At 29.4% G+C, this 18,457-nt stretch overlaps 3 protein-coding genes and 1 pseudogene across 7 annotated transcripts; 1 reads left to right on the top strand and 3 right to left on the bottom strand.

Moving 5' to 3' along the window:
• Positions 1-980: 980 nt before the first annotated feature.
• On the bottom strand, positions 981-4,604 carry LOC141525814 (uncharacterized). 4 transcript variants are annotated; one of them, XM_074240453.1, is made up of 3 exons: positions 4,279-4,569; positions 3,624-3,736; positions 981-3,532 (listed from the first exon to the last, which is right to left on the bottom strand). In XM_074240453.1, the coding sequence occupies exon 3, from the start codon at positions 3,188-3,190 to the stop codon at positions 998-1,000; it is 2,193 nt and encodes a 730-aa protein (XP_074096554.1). In that variant the 5' UTR covers positions 3,191-3,532; positions 3,624-3,736; positions 4,279-4,569; the 3' UTR covers positions 981-997. The 4 variants fall into 4 exon arrangements, with proteins under 4 accessions (XP_074096554.1, XP_074096555.1, XP_074096556.1 ...); XM_074240454.1 differs by having other exon boundaries at positions 4,231-4,569; XM_074240455.1 differs by having other exon boundaries at positions 2,802-3,532; positions 4,231-4,604.
• A 194-nt stretch (positions 4,605-4,798) lies between these two features.
• LOC141525815 (uncharacterized) lies at positions 4,799-10,808 on the top strand. The gene is made up of 6 exons (XM_074240457.1): positions 4,799-5,045; positions 5,931-6,052; positions 9,419-9,666; positions 10,013-10,269; positions 10,413-10,582; positions 10,657-10,808. Exons 1-6 carry the CDS (start codon positions 4,961-4,963, stop codon positions 10,801-10,803), a joined length of 1,029 nt encoding a protein of 342 aa, XP_074096558.1. The 5' UTR covers positions 4,799-4,960; the 3' UTR covers positions 10,804-10,808.
• A 1,553-nt stretch (positions 10,809-12,361) lies between these two features.
• On the bottom strand, positions 12,362-15,511 carry LOC141525817 (uncharacterized). Of its 2 annotated transcripts, XM_074240461.1 has the most exons (4): positions 15,146-15,511; positions 14,716-14,964; positions 14,240-14,385; positions 12,362-13,301 (listed from the first exon to the last, which is right to left on the bottom strand). In XM_074240461.1, the coding sequence occupies exons 1-4, from the start codon at positions 15,165-15,167 to the stop codon at positions 12,627-12,629; spliced, it is 1,092 nt and encodes a 363-aa protein (XP_074096562.1). In that variant the 5' UTR covers positions 15,168-15,511; the 3' UTR covers positions 12,362-12,626. The 2 variants fall into 2 exon arrangements, with proteins under 2 accessions (XP_074096562.1, XP_074096561.1); XM_074240460.1 differs by having other exon boundaries at positions 14,716-15,511.
• A 336-nt stretch (positions 15,512-15,847) lies between these two features.
• LOC141525712 (uncharacterized) lies at positions 15,848-17,899 on the bottom strand (annotated as a pseudogene).
• Positions 17,900-18,457: the final 558 nt, after the last annotated feature.

The following is an 18,457-nucleotide window of genomic DNA, read 5'->3' on the forward strand; positions in this document are numbered from 1 at the left end:
TCAAGAGAAAAATTAATAAAAAAATTAAAATTCTTGCCTTATCGATTATAGATAAAAATTCTATAAATCAACAAAACTCTTATTTTGCATATTTAAAAATGGAATAATTTTATCAAATTAGTGTATTGTCATCGGTCCCCGATAAATCTACAAAGTTTGAACGAAATCTGGCCGTTTAAAACGAGTTAAAATCACACCCAAAGGATTCGGTTATAAACATATAGGTGAAGCTAACAAAAAGCGTGTAAAAACGTCAATTTATTTAGTGATTTGAATTATTATCATGTATTTTAGCTATCGGGCTATAAAAAATGTTAAAAGGAAATTGCTATTTTATCTTTTGATTTTAAATAAATATTTGTTAACTGTTAAAAAATACTTATTAACATTCAATAAATCGTATTTAATAAATAATTTATTAACTGGTAATAAATATTTATTAAATCTCATGATGTTAAAAAATCACTTATTAACAGTTAATAAAGCTCATTAAATATAAACAAATCCTTCTATCAGTGTAACTATACGAAAATGATATATAACTACACAGAAAAAAAAAGTAACTTGAGTCAAGAAAAATATTTTCTTCAAAATCCAGTTCTTGATTTAAATTATTTTTTCATCTTACTCTAAAAAAAATGATTCACTTGAACTGAAAATTTTTTTTCCTTCAACTAATAACGTCATAGTCTCGTTTCAAGAAAATCTTTCAATTTGTTTGAGATACTAGCGTCTTCACGCCGAACACGCCACTTTTTCGAACTAAAGTTAGTATTAATATAATTTTACTCGAATAAAAAAGTTAATTTTTTTCGAGTAACAAATTATTTTTTCTTAGTAGGATAATTTTTTTTTTTTTTTTTTTATTTAAAAAGCTGAAAATTGAAATTATTAAAATAATACAATTACCATATTTATGAATGAATTTTTTTTTTTTTTTTTTAATTACAATATTAATAAACAGTTAATGATATAAGTAGTATGTTTATAATTGGTTTTACAGTTTATTTATACTAATATACAAATTTTCATTAATGTTTCTTATTATTAACGATTGAGAATTGCACTCATTAATTAAAATTGATTGTAGCTTTGGCATTTTTACTACAATGTAAGAATAAAAATGTGCATCATACTCAATTGCTTCAAGTATCGTACAATTAAATGTAACTACTATGTCATCTTTCTTATCGACTTTTATATCATTAATTTGTCCAAATACTGGCTCATTACAATCATTGAATTCATATAATATTGCTGTTCCTATTTTATATTTTATACCATTTATTTGATACCAGTCAACAGAATAGCATGATTCAGTTTTATTGCAATTCCGTACATATTTGCTATAATCGACTGAATTATAAAAGCCTCTCCTGCTGCAATATCTGAAGCAAGATTTAAGTTGACATCTGATGGATACGGATAAAGGTAATTGTTTTCTGCAAGTAATTGAATTACATACGCGTGAAATATCCCGATGTTTCGATTCAAATTTAAAAGAACTCACCAAAATTGGTGGTCCAATCTTTTTGATAATTCGAGCATAGTGTAAAAGAAAGTGGTGTTTTGGTTTCAATTTCTCTCCAAATAATTTTTGAAATTGTATGTGATGTTCAGTGATTATATTTTCTAAATATTCCAATAATTCTTGCGTAAAAGTTTGTGACGTAAGTATTTCATTTATTTCTAATAAAGAGATATAATATTGCCAAATTTCATGATTTCTAGGTACTAAATCACCTACGATAAAACAAAAATTTCTAACGAGGCTCAACATTTCAGATGCAGACATGACGACATATTTATTTTTTAAATGGCTGTCAATAATTGATGGTGGAACAGTTTCTAAGTCACCGTATAAAAAACATTTAATTCTTGAATTAAGTTGTTCAAGAGAAAAGAAATTTAATTGTATAAAATTGTCTATTATTAATGCCATAGAGTATCTGTCGATACCCTCCATAAGATCATGCATGACGTCGAAGGACCAGTTTTCATATGCATGAAAATTAGGAAGGTTATGCCACACACAAAGTTCTTTGATGTTTATTGTTTCTTTTATATGTTTGTCGTAATCTTCTTTTTTTCTTATTATAGTATTATCTTCAGTAACTCCAGCTTCACTATCAGATTTTTTTGTAAGACAAATTCTGCAAAAATATGTTGCTTTGAAGCTTTCGAAAAAACCTAAAATGCTATTAAAGCCCAAATTGTCTCCTGCAAATGTAACCACTATAAATTTGACATTTATTTCTTTGTTGTTAACACATATTTTTATACCAGTTTCTTCAAGGTCCTTAAAATCTGAAATAAGTTTCTTAAAAACGGCTTCATTACCCAAAACAGAGCGATGCTTTGAATAAAATAAAAGTGTTAGAAGAATATTTTCTAATCTGCTTGATAAATTTGGTGGTATAGTAGGTATTGAAATATAAACAGCACCTAATTTATTAACTCCTGCATGGCTACCAAGAGGATTTCCAGTTTCCAAGTCATCAAAGAACATTGTTAATGGCAAAATTATATCTTTTTTATCATGTTTTTCAATTAAACTCTTCCATAAAGATCCTTGCACAATGTTGCGGAATACTGTTCTTGGGCTATTTTTACTTTCTTCAATTAACTGGTTTTGATAGTTAAAAATAGTTTTAAATACTCCAGGAAGTTCTAAAAATAATTTTAAAGAATCCTGAGGTCGAATCATAGTAAGTTTGATTTCTTTTAATCCAATAATTTTTTTATCCCCGACTTTTTTTTCTTTTTGAATAGTCCCAGCTACTTCAACAACAGGTTTTACATAAAATTTTGATTTTTCATAGTGCTGAATTCGTTTATATTCACTGTCAAGATCTGTAAAAGCGTTTTTAATTTTCGAGTATATTAAAGTTAGTTCAATTTTTAAATTAGCAAGCGTCAATTCTTCATTGTTAAATAAATTTAACATATCAGAGAAAAAATTTGAGAAAAGTGACTCTACGATTTTTAATAAATTTTGAATTAATGATCGTGGCATACTTAAAAAGTCATACATTTGAGCTATAAATTGTTCGATATAAGAAAAATAATTATTATCACCACTACTTGATTTAGTTGAACCCTTTACAGTTTCAGGGTTAACAAAGTCTGAATCAATGCTATTTTGATTTAGAGCAGTTGAATTAAAGCGAATTTTTGCAGTATTTAACATTGAGTTTTCGGAATTTGTATCAAATACATTGTTAGTTTGTTCAGAAAGACTTTCCACTTGGATTTGATTTTCTACGGTAGGTATAATGATTTGATGGCTATGATTAAAATGATATTCCAAACTATACTTAGTATGGTAAGTACGAAAACAATGTTCAACAGGGCAAGAAAATCTATTACGATGAGCTTCTGTTGTGTGTGACAGATATTTTTGAAAACTTGCTTGAGTTTGATGGCATGAAGGACAGATTAAACTTGATGAATTTTCTTGATGATGCAATGATTGATAAGACAATGTTTCGTGAGTCAAAACGTTGGTGTCATTGGCTGATCCATATTGATCCTAAAAATTATTCAACATAAATGAAATCAATCAATGTACTATTGAATCTCTTGTAAAATAAAATAAATAATCAGTTATTTACGTGACTTACAAAATGTTCATTAATTTTTTTTTTTTAAATTAATCTTGTCCCTAAATGCGGACACAACTCTTTGAGATTTTCAGCACTCAGCTCGTACATTAAGTTTATAGTTATTCCACGATCTGAAAAATAAAAAAAATTAAAAAACCCATGCATATAAAAAATTAAAATTACCCTGATTAAAAAAAAGTATTGAACATATGCAACTGTATATTAATATTGTATGTATACACATATATACAATTTGTCTAATTCAATACTTTTTCAAAACTTGCTTTTAATCAGGGAAGCTTCGTTAAATTTAATTCATTCAATCGTTAATATTTTCAATACAAAAAATTACAATTTATATAATACGATTAATTTAATACATGCCAATAGTAAAATATTAACTTAGCTACATCTTTTAATTGGTAAAAAAAATTAAAAATAACTCTAATACTCAAGTAAAGGTCATTTTACTTATGATAAGTAACCTTAAAAATTCTAATATTTAAAAATAATTGAAACTTGCCGAAAAATAATAATATATTAGTAAAAATCTCATATGTTGTATTATATTTAATATAAATTAATTATTTTATTATCTACATTGTTGGTTTATAAATTGTCATACCATGTTTTAAAAAATTAACTAAATAAATGTAATTCTTGCAGATACTACCAATGAAATTATTGATTACATCCTCAGGAACATTCCATTTCTTGAACAAGCTAACTAATGTTTCAGACTCTGGATGAAGATCGATGTCCATCGTTGATATTTTTAACCTAGCATTTATCGTCAAAAAAGTTTATACAAAACAAGTGCCACTGGTCAATTACAAGTCTAGAGTTTAAGTAATTCCACGTACAGTTGGTTTTAAACTTTACAACTAATAATCACTCTATATCTCAGCACTATTTATATACAACCTAAAATATGTAATTTTAATTTAGGAAAAATATAAAATACGACTTATTGAAGAAAGATCCAATATGCAATGGGCTGAACACAACTGTTGAGCATAACTATTATTTGAGTACAGTTACTGTTGATAATGTAGGAAAATCGTCCCAGCGAAAAAAAAAATTGTCCTCCATGTTTTGAAACTCTTAGTTACACTTATTCTTATGCTAAACTAACTTTACATCTCAAGTGTTCACCATTGTCATTCAATATTGTAATTTATTGTTGCATTTTGATTATCATTTTTTCACGGACGTCATTTACTACAATACTTTTATTATCAATTGAAAATAAAATGTTTTAATTATGACTGTCTGAACAAATTTTTGAATTCTAAAAAATAATTAAGCGGTGTATTTTTTTCGTTACGTCAAATGCTAGGTTAAGAATACTGAAAATGACAGAAGATCCAGAGCCACAAACATTGACTGGCTTATTGAACGAATGGAAGATTTCTGAAGACGTGATCAAAACATTCAATGGTAATATTTGTACTCAAGAAGTTATTTTTAATGTTTGTTTATTTTATATTTTATTAATTTACTGTGAAGTTATTAATGACAATCTAATATTCAAAAAATTTTGAAGTTAATAATAGGTTTAACAAGTTTCAGTAATTAATGAACTCTGCAAATAACACTTAGTTTTAATTTATAATGCAGAAACCAGTAAATATTCGTCTATTTCTAATTTTCTTAAAAAAATAAACCACATCTTTTGAAATTTTTCATGAATGGTGCCCCTGATAAAAAAAAAGTATTGAGACAAAGAAAAAAATATTGAAAAGTATTGATCTTCTAGTCAATTCAATACTTTTTCCTTTGTCTCAATACTTTCTTTTATTCAGGGGCATTTGAGAATTTGGTTGTATAAAAAAAGCATTAAAATTTTCAAATGTATGTTAATTGAAATATCTCTGGTGCTTTGTACATTTCCTTTTTTTATATTTAAAAGTATCTCGATCATACACAGAAAAGATAACTTATTTGAATCAAGTAAAAAATTTTGAAAAATTTATCTTCTTGATTTTAATAGAAAAATTCTGCAACTAAGAAATTATTTTTGGTTTTAGTAAATTTAACTTGATCCAAAATTTTTTCGTTTCGATCCAAGACACTGAAACTTTTCAAAATTATTTTCTTGGTGTAAAAATTATTCTCTTGATTAAAATTAATTTTTGTTCTTTGTAGTGGTTGTCTAAGGATACATGTTATTAGACATGTGCATTCATTTTCACACAACTTCAAAAATAATAATTATCTATTTTGAAAATATTTTAACAAACCAATAACATATATATTTCACTGTATTAATTAAAGCTTTCGTTGTATATGTAGACTTTATCCTCACTTTTTGTTACACTTTAGACAACGGGATAACAATTGATTTATTGTACGAGTTAACGGCTGCAAACTTGAAAGAACTGTGTCCTCATTTGGCTACTAGAGTACTTTTGAAAAAGAAAATCAAAGAATATCTTGAAGCTAACGTAAGTTATTTTTATAATTTAACATACCTCTTTAAGAATTTTATAGTACATTTATTAATTTTATATCTATAATACACTAGTCACAAAAATTAAGGGATATAAAAAAAATTCCAAATTTTTTGGTGATTTTCAGCGAGCTGTAACTCCGAGGAAAATGATCGCACAGAAAAAAAAAAAAAGCAAATTGTAGCTCCAAGTGTCTAGTTTTTAGATATGACCATGAAAATTTTTTGTCATCGTCAGGTCTGGAGAAATCCTAAGAAAACTACTGAAAAAAAATTTTTCGAAATTTTTTTTCGTCTTAAAAAAGGTCTACGGGCTTCAAAAAAATTTTTTCGATTGTTTCGTTTAAAAGCTCTTTTAGTAAATTTAATACCCTTTAATTTGACGTAATCAAAAGCCTGTACGATAATTTGCCGCGGAGTTATCGTCAATCAAAGCAAAAAGTTTTTTTGACTTTGGAAATCAATAACTCTGGAAATAATGACCGTATAGGAAATCGAAGGAGGGTTTTGAAAACTACACAATATTCTTTATAAGGGAACGTAAACCGCTTTTGAAGAAAAAATTTTTTTGAATTGAAAACTCGGACTGAAAAAAGACAAAAATTCGCATAATTAAGGATATTTGGATAACTTGGTATAACTTTGGATAAAATGGATAAACGAAGGATATCGTTGGTAATTTTTAACTTCAAAGTGTCCCCTAAAATCCCTAAGAAATTCAAAGCGCTGCGATTTTTTGTTCATAGTGCCCAGAAGCTTCAAATTCTGTGTTTTCGCAAAAATCACCATTATGAGCAATTTTGTGATTTTTATTCATTTTTCCATTGAAAAAAATTTTTTTTTCAAAATTCTTTATTTTTTCGATCAAAGAGATTGATTTTTCAAGAAATTTGAAAAAAAAAAAATTTCAATTTTTTTCGAAAATTTTTTTCGAAATTTTCTCAATTTTTTTCGACTGTTGTTTTACCGCCGGCATTAGCGTTACTCAAAGCGTACCACGTGGAGGTTGCTCGGTCGGATTTATGCTTCTCACACACACGTGTGTGTGTGTGTGTGTGTGTGTGTGTGTGTGTGTGTGTGTGTGTGTGTGTGTGTGTGTGTGTGTGTGTCTTTGTCTGCGTGTTTGTCTGTTTGCAGCTGCCGAATGACCTCTGTACGCACGGCAGTAACTGCTCAGTACCGTGTATTGCCACCTCTGTTCCGAATCACAGCTCGTAAACGCTCTTGCATGTTGATGCATCGTCGAATATCACGTTGCGAAATTCCTTGCCAACAACGGAACAACGCTTGAGTCAACTGATGAAGATTGTGCAGTTGCGGATAGTCTCGCCGCAATCGACGCCCAAGCATGTCCCAAACATGCTCAATTGGGTTCAAATCAGGACTCATCGCTGGATGATTAAGCGTTGTTACGTTGTTGGCGCGGAGAAAAGTTCGCGTACGAACTGCAGTGTGAGGACGAGCATTATCCTGCATCAAAATGAACCGTCTTGCCCCCATGCGTGTGCGCATAGGCAGGACGTGTGGCTCCAGAATTTCGTCGACGTACCTATCGGCAGTCAACGTCCCACGAACGATGACCAACGGGGTTCTGGTATTGAAGGACACGCCTGCCCACACCATGACTGATCCACCATTGAAAGCTGTAACTGGTCTCGTAAAACCATCCCGATCTCGTTCTCCACGACGGCGCCAAACGAGAGATCGTCTATCGCTGCCATGAAGACAAAATCGAGATTCGTCAGTCCATAATACACTGGTCCACTGTCTACGACCCCAATGGTGATGATCATGAGCATAGGCCAATCGGGCTCGGCGATGTCGTGGAGTGAGCATAGGCACGCGATTTGCGCGTCTAGCGCGTAGTCCTTGCTCTCGAAAGCGATTTCGAACCGTCGATGCCGATATGTGTTGTTGGGGAGGACGTTGTCGACGATTGCGAAATTGATGAGCGATCGTGTGGGCATGCGCAGTAGGGTTTCGACGAACATCTCGAATGATAGCTCGATCATCACGCTCGGTAGTGATTCGTAGTCTACCTTGACCCGGACGACGATCGTAACTTTGAGTCGCGTTAAATCGGGCATAGGCCCGACTGATAACGGACTGGCTCACTCCCATAGAAGCTGCTACTTCCACCTGACTGTAGCCCTCTTGAAGGAGGGTAACAATGCGAGCCACATCTGTGGCAGCTAAATGTCGACGAGGCATATCAAAAGGTGCTTATCAAAGAAAAGCTTACATAAAATTCACGTAAGGAATTTAGGCTAAAAAGAAAACGTAAAATTCAAGTTTTGTGTGAGGAAAAGCCGAACTCCGCGGGGGGTATATCAATTTGTTTTTATTGAATTTTTAAAATGAGATTTAAAACTAAGGCAGTTGTAGCGGACAGAAAAAATTGAGTTAATTTTTTTTGACAATAGTGAAGCATTCTGAAGACGATAAAAAAAAAAAAATTTTTTTTAAAAATTTTTGATAAAAAAAATTTCGAAAAAAATTGAAAATTTTTTTTTTTTTTTTTTTCAAATTTCTTGAAAAATCAATCTCTTTGATCGAAAAATAAAGAATTTTGAAAAAAAAAAATTTTTTTCAATGGAAAAATGAATAAAAATCACAAAATTGCTCATAATGGTGATTTTTGCGAAAACACAGAATTTGAAGCTTCTGGGCACTATGAACAAAAAATCGCAGCGCTTTGAATTTCTTAGGGATTTTAGGGGACACTTTGAAGTTAAAAAATTACCAACGATATCCTTCGTTCATCCATTTTATCCAAAGTTATACCAAGTTATCCAAATATCCTTAATTATGCGAATTTTTGTCTTTTTTCAGTCCGAGTTTTCAATTCAAAAAAATTTTTTCTTCAAAAGCGGTTTACGTTCCCTTATAAAGAATATTGTGTAGTTTTCAAAACCCTCCTTCGATTTCCTATACGGTCATTATTTCCAGAGTTATTGATTTCCAAAGTCAAAAAAACTTTTTGCTTTGATTGACGATAACTCCGCGGCAAATTATCGTACAGGCTTTTGATTACGTCAAATTAAAGGGTATTAAATTTACTAAAAGAGCTTTTAAACGAAACAATCGAAAAAATTTTTTTGAAGCCCGTAGACCTTTTTAAGACGAAAAAAATTTCGAAAAATTTTTTTCAGTAGTTTTCTTAGGATTTCTCCAGACCTGACGATGACAAAAAATTTTCATGGTCATATCTAAAAACTAGACACTTGGAGCTACAATTTGCTTTTTTTTTTTTCTGTGCGATCATTTTCCTCGGAGTTACAGCTCGCTGAAAATCACCAAAAAATTTGGAATTTTTTTTATATCCCTTAATTTTTGTGACTAGTGTATATAAAATTCTTAGGATGAACAAGAATCAGATCCAACTGATGATAACGACGCAGCGGTGAGGGTACTGCCAAATAATGTCCAAAGTCTTTCAGAAATCCCAGACTACTTTCCTGAATTGGATTTAGGAAAGCTATTGACGGAATCACCTGAAGGATGTAATGTATTACGGGACTATCAAGCCACACAAATATTATCACCTGCTAATCAGCAATTGCTAGTTAAAGTACTTATCTGCGGGTTATTTCCTTGGCTGCAAACTAAGTAAGTATACAGCAACCACTTGCTTAGTATTCGTCATACTATAAGTAAATTAATATTATTTTTCAGGACAGATTCATATTATTTTTTAAAATATGTCCACTCGCACTCAAAAAAGTCCTGATAAATCCACGCAGCGTGAATCTAAGACTCTAACGTTCACGTGGCGTGGAGTTATTTGAATGTGAATAGAAACTTCTTATTTTTTAAAATAAGCAGTCATTGTTTGTCTCATTTTCTCATTATGTCAATAATATTTTCGTTCATGTATTCTGTTTATTAATTTTTGACTCAATGGCAGATCATGATTATCTCTAATAATGTAAACATTTTATTTTCTTTGACACAGCATGATGAAAGAACACCATTATTTGTCATTAATAAAAAAAATTCATGTACATTTTCCTCAAGAGCCTTTAGGAGTGTATTATATGTCTCCGGTTCCCAAGCATTCATCTTCTACTAATAAAGCAATTCCAATGAGAGGGAAATTAGTAGACAAAGTAAAAAATACTTTATTTACAACAGGCATAGGCCGTAAACGTAAATTAGGAAATGTGACTGCATCAGTAGAAGAGAAGCAGCGGAGATACAACGAATTTGCGGGTAAATATTATAACATTAATTCATTTATTATTACCCGAGTTAATAATGCTCATTTATCTTTTTAGTATTTTGTTCATAACATGTATTTTATCACTTATTAAATCATTAGATTTTTTCATAACTAATAAAAAAATTTTGCACAGCTACCCATCAAGAAGATTTGGAATGGTTGAAAAACAATCGAGAGCCATGGAATGATGTCCAAAGTAAATGGTTGAATACATTCGATTTAAGAGTAAACTCAAAGTTTGATTCCGTTCATGAGTTTATTCAAGAATGGAATATATTAAATGATTTACGGAGTAAATCGTTGGTAATGATTTAATATAATATTTTAATTTTTTATGTGTAATCTTAGAAAATTTTAAAAATCTATCTATTTTACAGATTTCTCTAGATTTTGAAAAACTTTATCCAAATAAAGGTGCTCGATTTGCTACAGAATGGCCCAAATTCTTTGACCGTGTGAAAATGTTACGCATTGATAAGTATACTAATGACAAAATTATTCAGAAAAAAAAAAGAAGCAATTGAAGAGCTTAGCAATAACCCTGAATTTAAAGATTGTTAGTAAATAATTAATATTAATAAAACAATATGAATAAAACATTCCCTCATAGAATGCAATAGCCAAGCAATCATGGCTCCCCCACCATGTAAACGCAAAAACAATAGTAGATTGCAATAGTTAATTGAAATTGTCCTTCGTGAGCTCCGGGTACAATGGCGAAAAAACAGCTGAGTGCCCGGGTAAACAAAAAACAAATTCAATTACAATAAAATTGCAAGCGATATTAAAGTTAACTGTCATTTGAAAATTTTTAAATTTTGTTACCAAAAAAAAATTTGTGAAAAAGTTATTTTAAAAAAAAATTGGATTCAAAAATCATTATCAACAAATGAAAAACTGTTATAAAATTTTACTACGCGGTATCGTTTATTATTCATATAACAAGAACTTCCAAAAGAAAAAAATTTGTAGACATATTTTCTTAACTTTTATAAGAGATTTGATGAAAACTCAAGTCTACGAAAAATTAGTTAATTAACAATTACATAACTTAAATAAAAAATCAAGCTAAAAAATTTTGTTTTTGCGGGGTTATATTCCTTCTAGCGTCTAGATGACAATATAATTTATTCAGAGTTTTAAATTAATATTGAATGTTATAAAAAAATTATTTTGTCTTGCATACTTTGCTTGGTGACGACGCCTAGGCACCAGAACGGCTGCGCGGAGCTCAATTTTCAACGTTAAATTAAAATTAAAAATAATGGAGCTACGACTCCAGAATTCTAGACTTATGTTACTGAAATTTTCTCCTTTTTCAGGATCTTTTTTCAGATTTCAGATATTTTAAATATTTTTTAAGTTATACTTACAAAACGGAGACTCCCTTTTTTTTAAATTAAAAGATTAAATGATTAAAATTAAATATTATACTTAAAATATTAAAAAAAAAATTAAAATTAATTGATAAAAACTATTTATGTTTTTAAATAACACAACATAAATTTATTAATAAAAAAAAAAGACAGCAAACAAAAAATTATTTTTTTATGACAATATTTATTTACTACAAATTAATAAACAGTTATAAATAAAATGCTTAATATAAAAAAATTATTTACAAATACAAAAATTACAATATTGTAAATTATTATAACAAATTACAAAAACAATATGATAAGAAAGAATTTAATTACATTTATCTTTGTTCAAAAATTATTTACAATTATGCGGAAATTGCAAATTTTTATCTTTTTAATTACTTTTTACTGTAACAATAATGATTTTTATATTATTGATCATTTACGGTTTAAAATTTTCTGTTGGAAAATTTTTTACATTAATAATATAGTTGAAAGAAAATTTGCATGAACACAACATTACAGTATAAGTTATTATATAATTTAATATATAATATTATATCTTCAACACATTCATAAAAGTTGAATTAAATAAAAATAAAAAGGGATAACAAGTTAGAAAAACTTTTAGTCAACTTAAAATAATTATACACTCTTGAATCATTTTTATGTTAGAAATTGTTTCACCGTGAATTAAGATAATTTTGATTTCAGTATATTATTTTTAGAATAAATAATTTTCAATTACTTGAAAATTAAGCAAAGATCAAACATTTCTTAATTAAAAAAGAATTTTAAAAAAATGTCAAGCTATTACTCTAACTGTAATATTTACAAGTAGATTGACCCATATAACAAGTTTTCCACCCAATTGCAACCAAAATTACTAATCTAAATTAGTTCAAACTTACAAAGATGCAATATATTATTTTTTTTTTTTTTTTTAATTATATAAAATTAAATATCTACGATTAATAATATTTTAATTAAATATTTACTGCGGAAGTTAAATAACTGTAATTCAAAAATATATTATCGGATCTGTTCCAATCGATTGATTGAGGGGATGATCCGGAATAATCTGAATTTAAATCAGCAGTCTGATTGTTGCAACTAGGTGGATAGTTATAATCATTATTAGAAACGTAATCATTTTGGCAATTCGAGTAAAATGGGTCGTTGGCCTTGACTTCGGTTACGTATTCGTTGGGGTTTGAAAAATATTCGTTGTTGCAGTTATAGTTCCAGTTGTATGAGTCGCTATAAGTAGCAGTGGGATGACTATTGCCAACAATGCGCCCGTCGGAACCATAAGAATTGTTATGATTCTGAGTTTGAATCATGGCGTAGTTGATTTTATTGTTGAAACTGCAACTACTCGGATGATGGTGGTTGATGTCACTGGATAAGTAGCTGCTGTAGTTGAGGTTATGCATTTGATTCTCTCCGTAAATAACTGGAGCAGGTCTAGGAACAGGAACAGAAGCAACTAAGCTGTTGTTCTGGCATGTTTTTTCTTTCTTGATATCCATGCGTCTCCTTCTGCATTCAATTTCGGTGATAGGCAGAGCAGTCTTCGAATCCTTCTCCTTGTCTTTATCGTCTTTGACTGATGCTGCTTTCTTATCTTTCATACGACGATTTTGAAACCAAACTTTAACCTGTAAAAAAGATTATATTAGTTCTACATATCAATTATTTCATCATAGTTATTATTTTTAACTGTGAACTTATCGATTGACTGACCAAAAATTAATACATATACTTTTGTAAGGATTTCTTGAAATTTGTTGGGATTAATTTTAAAAAAAAAAATATTTTCTCATTAATTTTCTTATGCGCAAAAAAAGTATAAGAAACAAAAATGTAGATTAATTAAAAAAAAAAAATAACTTTTTTTTTTATTTCAATAGCCGTACATGAACTGATCACAAAAATTAATTTGATTCAAAAAATAAAATTTTGATCTAAGAAGATTAGCTTAAAATTTATTAATTTAAATTCAGCAGACAGAATTGTAACCCAAGTTAAATCAAACAGAAAGAATTGGATCCCTAGTTAAGTTTATTTAAACTAAGAATGATTTCTTCATTCAGAATTTTTCAAGTCGATGCAAAATAATTAAGTTATTCACGACACTTCTTCGAGTTCCTCATGTCTATTAAAAAATACTTCGAAAACCACATCAATCAAATTTCATCTACAATTTTATTAATTTTTTTTTTTTTTTTTTTTTTTAATACATATATTTTTATAAGGATTTCTTGATAATTATTGGGATTAATTTGGAGTAAAAAAAATATTATTTTCTCATTAATGTTTTTGTGCGCAAAAAAAAGTATTAAAAATGAAAATGTAGATTAATTAAGAAAAAAATAATTTTTATTTTTAATTAAATAGCCGTGCATAAACTGATCACAAAAATTAATTTGATTCAAAAAATGAAATTTTGATCTAAGAACATTAGTTTAAAATTGATTAATTTAAATTCAGCAGACAGAATTGTAACCCAAGTTAAATCAACTCAAACTAAGAATGATTTCTTCCTTCAAAAATTTTAATTAAAATTATATAGACAATAATCATCAACTTTTCTTACCTGTCTTTCATTCAAACCCAAATCTCGAGCGAGTTCAATTCTTTTCGAACGACACAAGTATTTGTCATTTGCGATAAATTCTTTCTCCAATTGAAGAAGTTGATGGTTAGCAAAGACAGTTCTCACTCTCCGTTTTGGATTTAATTCTATAAAAATCAATAAAAATTATTACTTATTTAATAAAATTTCACAAGTCAAATTTATATATTCTGATTACCATCAAAAAATTCAATTTATTATATTAAAAACTAAAGAATAAAATTTCATAAGTAAAATCTTAATATTCTGATTCACTTAAAAAAATTAAATTTTTAATTCTAATAATAGAAATACCGTTACTTTTCAAGCATCAGAGTTAGAAAAATGCTAAATAATTCGGAAATTATTTTTTTTCTACTTACTATTTCATTCAAAATTCATAATACAGTAAATTTTAAAAATCAATTAAAAATATGCAAATATTAAAAAAATTTTACCTTTTCTACCATATGACTGTTGCTTACGAGTAGGTGGTTCTACATCAAGAACCTTACGTTGATCAGCAGATTTCTTCAAAGAACTCTCACTACTTTGATCACAATTTAAATCCTCCGCAGCACAAAATTTGATTTCTGGTATCGACGAATACACTTGCAACTCCACCATAGGATTTGCCGGTAACTCTTCACTTGCAATAAACTGATTATTATCAGACCCAAAATTTATAAAATCTTCTTGATTAATTTCTAAAATGTTAAAAAATGAAGCCATTTTTATAAAAATGTCCTGGTTTTATATTTTAACTGGGGAACAAATCTATGAATTTTTATCGAAATTCACTGTAATGTTGAAGGCACAAATTACCACGATGTAGATACTTCGGAAGATTCAAAAGAACTGATGCACTAAGGGTTGACAATTAGGTACCTTTACTTGTAGAGGGCCACATCTACCTCATCTTTGAAACGAAAAGTCTTATTGGCTGTAACAATAGTGATGTTCCATGCACTTGTGCGTTTTGAAGAGCGGGCCCGAGTCAAAATTTTAAAACCCTCACTGACCCTTGTGTACACTGATTCCTTTGATCTGGACGTTTACCGCTTTGATTTAAAAACCAGTTTCAACCTAACTAGTCTGAAATAAGGATGAAGTAGAGTTAATTGGAGTTCAATTTGAATATTAAGTCTCTGTTTCAACCTAACTAGCCTAGAGTCAGGGTAAAACGAAATTTAGTTTGGATTCTTAGACTCCGTTTTAACCTTATACATCCAAAATCAGGTTGAGACAGAGTTTAAAACTTAGAAATTTTTATTTTGTTAAGCTTGACAAACAGGCAAAAAAAAATAAAACAATAAAAAAATTTTTACTCCAACTCTTTTTCATTTATTGGCTGACCTAAATAAATATAATTGTTAACTAAAATATAGAAACAAACGTGTTCTAAAGAAGAAACAGGAATTGTGATGTAATCATCAGATTCTTCACATCTGTGAAGGTAAGGAAGAGTACAATTAATGTCACTATCACTATTTACTTGAAAATGATCAACAAGCATGATTTTTTTGACAATCGCGTAGTGTAAGTTATTGCAGATGTAAAAACTGGAAAATCAGTATGAATAATCGTTTCCTAAGCTCCGACAGCATAGCAATTATTAAATATTCATTCGTTTATTTTCAATTTTTTCTTTTGACCAAAACAAAAATCACGAACATCACCATCCGGGAGTTGATTTTTATATTTCTCCATCTTGAGTAACTGAAAATGAGCAGTAACGATTTGTGAATCGATATGGGTTGTTCCATTAATAATTTCCAAAATTCGTCCATTTAAATCTTCATACTGATAACATTGATATCCCCATAAAGGTCTTAAGTTTCGAACACATTCATGAAGATGCTGTACTAGATGTATATTAATCGAGCAGAATTGCTGTCCGTACAGTTCCTGGAATTCTCTAACGAATTTGTCAAGGAAAATTCGAGCAAGCTCCAGCATGTTTTTAGAGATCGAATCTGCACTTAAAAATGATACGCCACAAACCAATCGTAATAAATGATTAAAAAAATCATTTCTCATTACTTCATGCAATACAGGAACTGAATAATAAAAAAACCATGCTTTCAGTTCCGAAGCTTTCCAGTGAGTAAGCTCTTCTGTCGAACGAGGCATACGATGAATGAATTTGGGTGGTTTAATAGCCAAAAGACGCTCGTTAAGTAAATCTTTTACGTGATATAAGGAGAAAGGAAAGGCACTATAAGCACTATCGAACCAAAGTGTTAATAGCTTCTTAACAACTCCACCATCTATGCAATGCATTCGGTCGATTGCTGTCCCAACAATAAAATCTGGCATAAACTTCGATAGCGCACATGGCCCTTTACGCCCATCACTGGTATACCCGATTCCAATGCTATTCTTCCATATTCTTCAGCTTCTTGAGATGTTCGGAGAGGTAAATCCATGGTGTAAGGATATACATGAGTCGTTCCACCAGACTCTAATTGAAAAGATTCACCTGGTACCTTACAAACAGGACAACCAAACTCTCCATTAAACTGAATAATATTTAACATCTGGCATTTAGCGACCATATCACAAGTTCCCATCAATAAAATGGCTTTGACATCAATTATTTGATCATCAGATAGCATAAATTGATGGCCGTTCGCGAGTGTTTCAAATTGTGAACGTAGTTTGAAAACAAAACTGTTCATATTTGGTTTCACTTTTCCAAATGATAATCCAGCTAGTATCATATTTTCCTTCTTCATTCTTTCTTTGTATGGTAACTCATTGATTGTTAAATAAAGTGGACATATGCTAACACCCGAAGACTTAAACACTGGTACACCATCTGTATACCACATGAATGACAAATTATTTGGATTAGCCAAAAATTCACCAGTTCCCCATTCTTTGTATAAGTTTCCATCGTAGAGATCACTTATTGTGTTATATTGGAGTTCATTTCTTTGAAAGCGTAATTATAAATTATTGTAAAAATTAGGCCTTTTTAATAGCTCCGCCAATTGTTCAATGATCGAAAGTTCGATGAAATACAAATTTTTATAACCTTTCATTCCTTGACAATCAGCACATAGATCACGAGCAGAAAACTATTTAAACTATTTAAATTAAACTATTTAAACACAGCGAACAGTAATAATGTTTTATCACTGTTTGAGCTCGATTGTTCTTGAGCATAAAAAATTTTTTAAATTTATACAAACTATTACGCCGTAAGTTTTCTCCTATACAATGCATATTAATAATTGTGATTATATCTGATAAGCATGATTGAGAAATATTGTGACTAAGAAACACAGTCAAAATCAACAACATACTTTGACTCAAAGTTAATGGAGAGTTTGTATACAACGGTGGATCGTAGTCATTTTCTACATTACGACGGTTATTGTTTATATTATTATTATTATTATTATTATTATTATTATTATTATTATTATCATCATCATTATTATTATTATTATCATCATTATCATCATCATCATCATCATCATCCTCATCATCATCTTCGTCATCGTTGTCGAAGACTCTTCCTTCTTCCTCTTGTCCTGCACGTTCTTCTTGTTCTACTTGTTCCTCCTGTTCTTCTCGTTCCTCCTCTTCTGCTCTCTCTTCTCTGTCATTTTCATCAACTATCTGCTCTGCCATACGTTCAATTTCATCTTCTTCCGGTTCATGAAATCATTCTTCCATATCTTCAACTCTTTCTTCTTGAAATAAATTATCTTGTTCTTCATCATCCATGTCTTCAACAAATTCATTCTGAAAAAATACAATATTCATAAGAAAATATACACAAATGCAAATTATTTCTATGTCCAATATAAAATTAAGGTAAATCTTAATATGAGCACCTAGCAAAATGGATTTTTTAATTTAGTATTTATTATTCGTCGTTTAAATGAATATTTTATTTATTTCCACAAAGCAAGAATTATATTTTTTAATTATTACACTCCTTGGATTATTGAGATTTTTTATCTAATGACAATAGTTTAGGTATCAAATTTTTAAGCATTTTATCGAATTCCACAAATCTTACCAAGTGTCACGAAACTCTTTTAATAGACTCGTTACGAGTTTGTTCTTAGCTAACGATCAAATTCAGTAAATTACTAAATAATCTTTGTAGTACAGGTTATCATTTTTTGTACTCAATGAGAATTCGTTTAGGTATTTGATTAATTTTATTTTCTTTTAAACTGA

The sequence above is a fragment of the Cotesia typhae genome, unplaced genomic scaffold (assembly GCF_013202065.1).
Source record: "Cotesia typhae breed Kobodo isofemale line unplaced genomic scaffold, CoteBio_Ctyphae contig_27, whole genome shotgun sequence".
Lineage (NCBI taxonomy): Eukaryota > Metazoa > Arthropoda > Insecta > Hymenoptera > Braconidae > Cotesia > Cotesia typhae.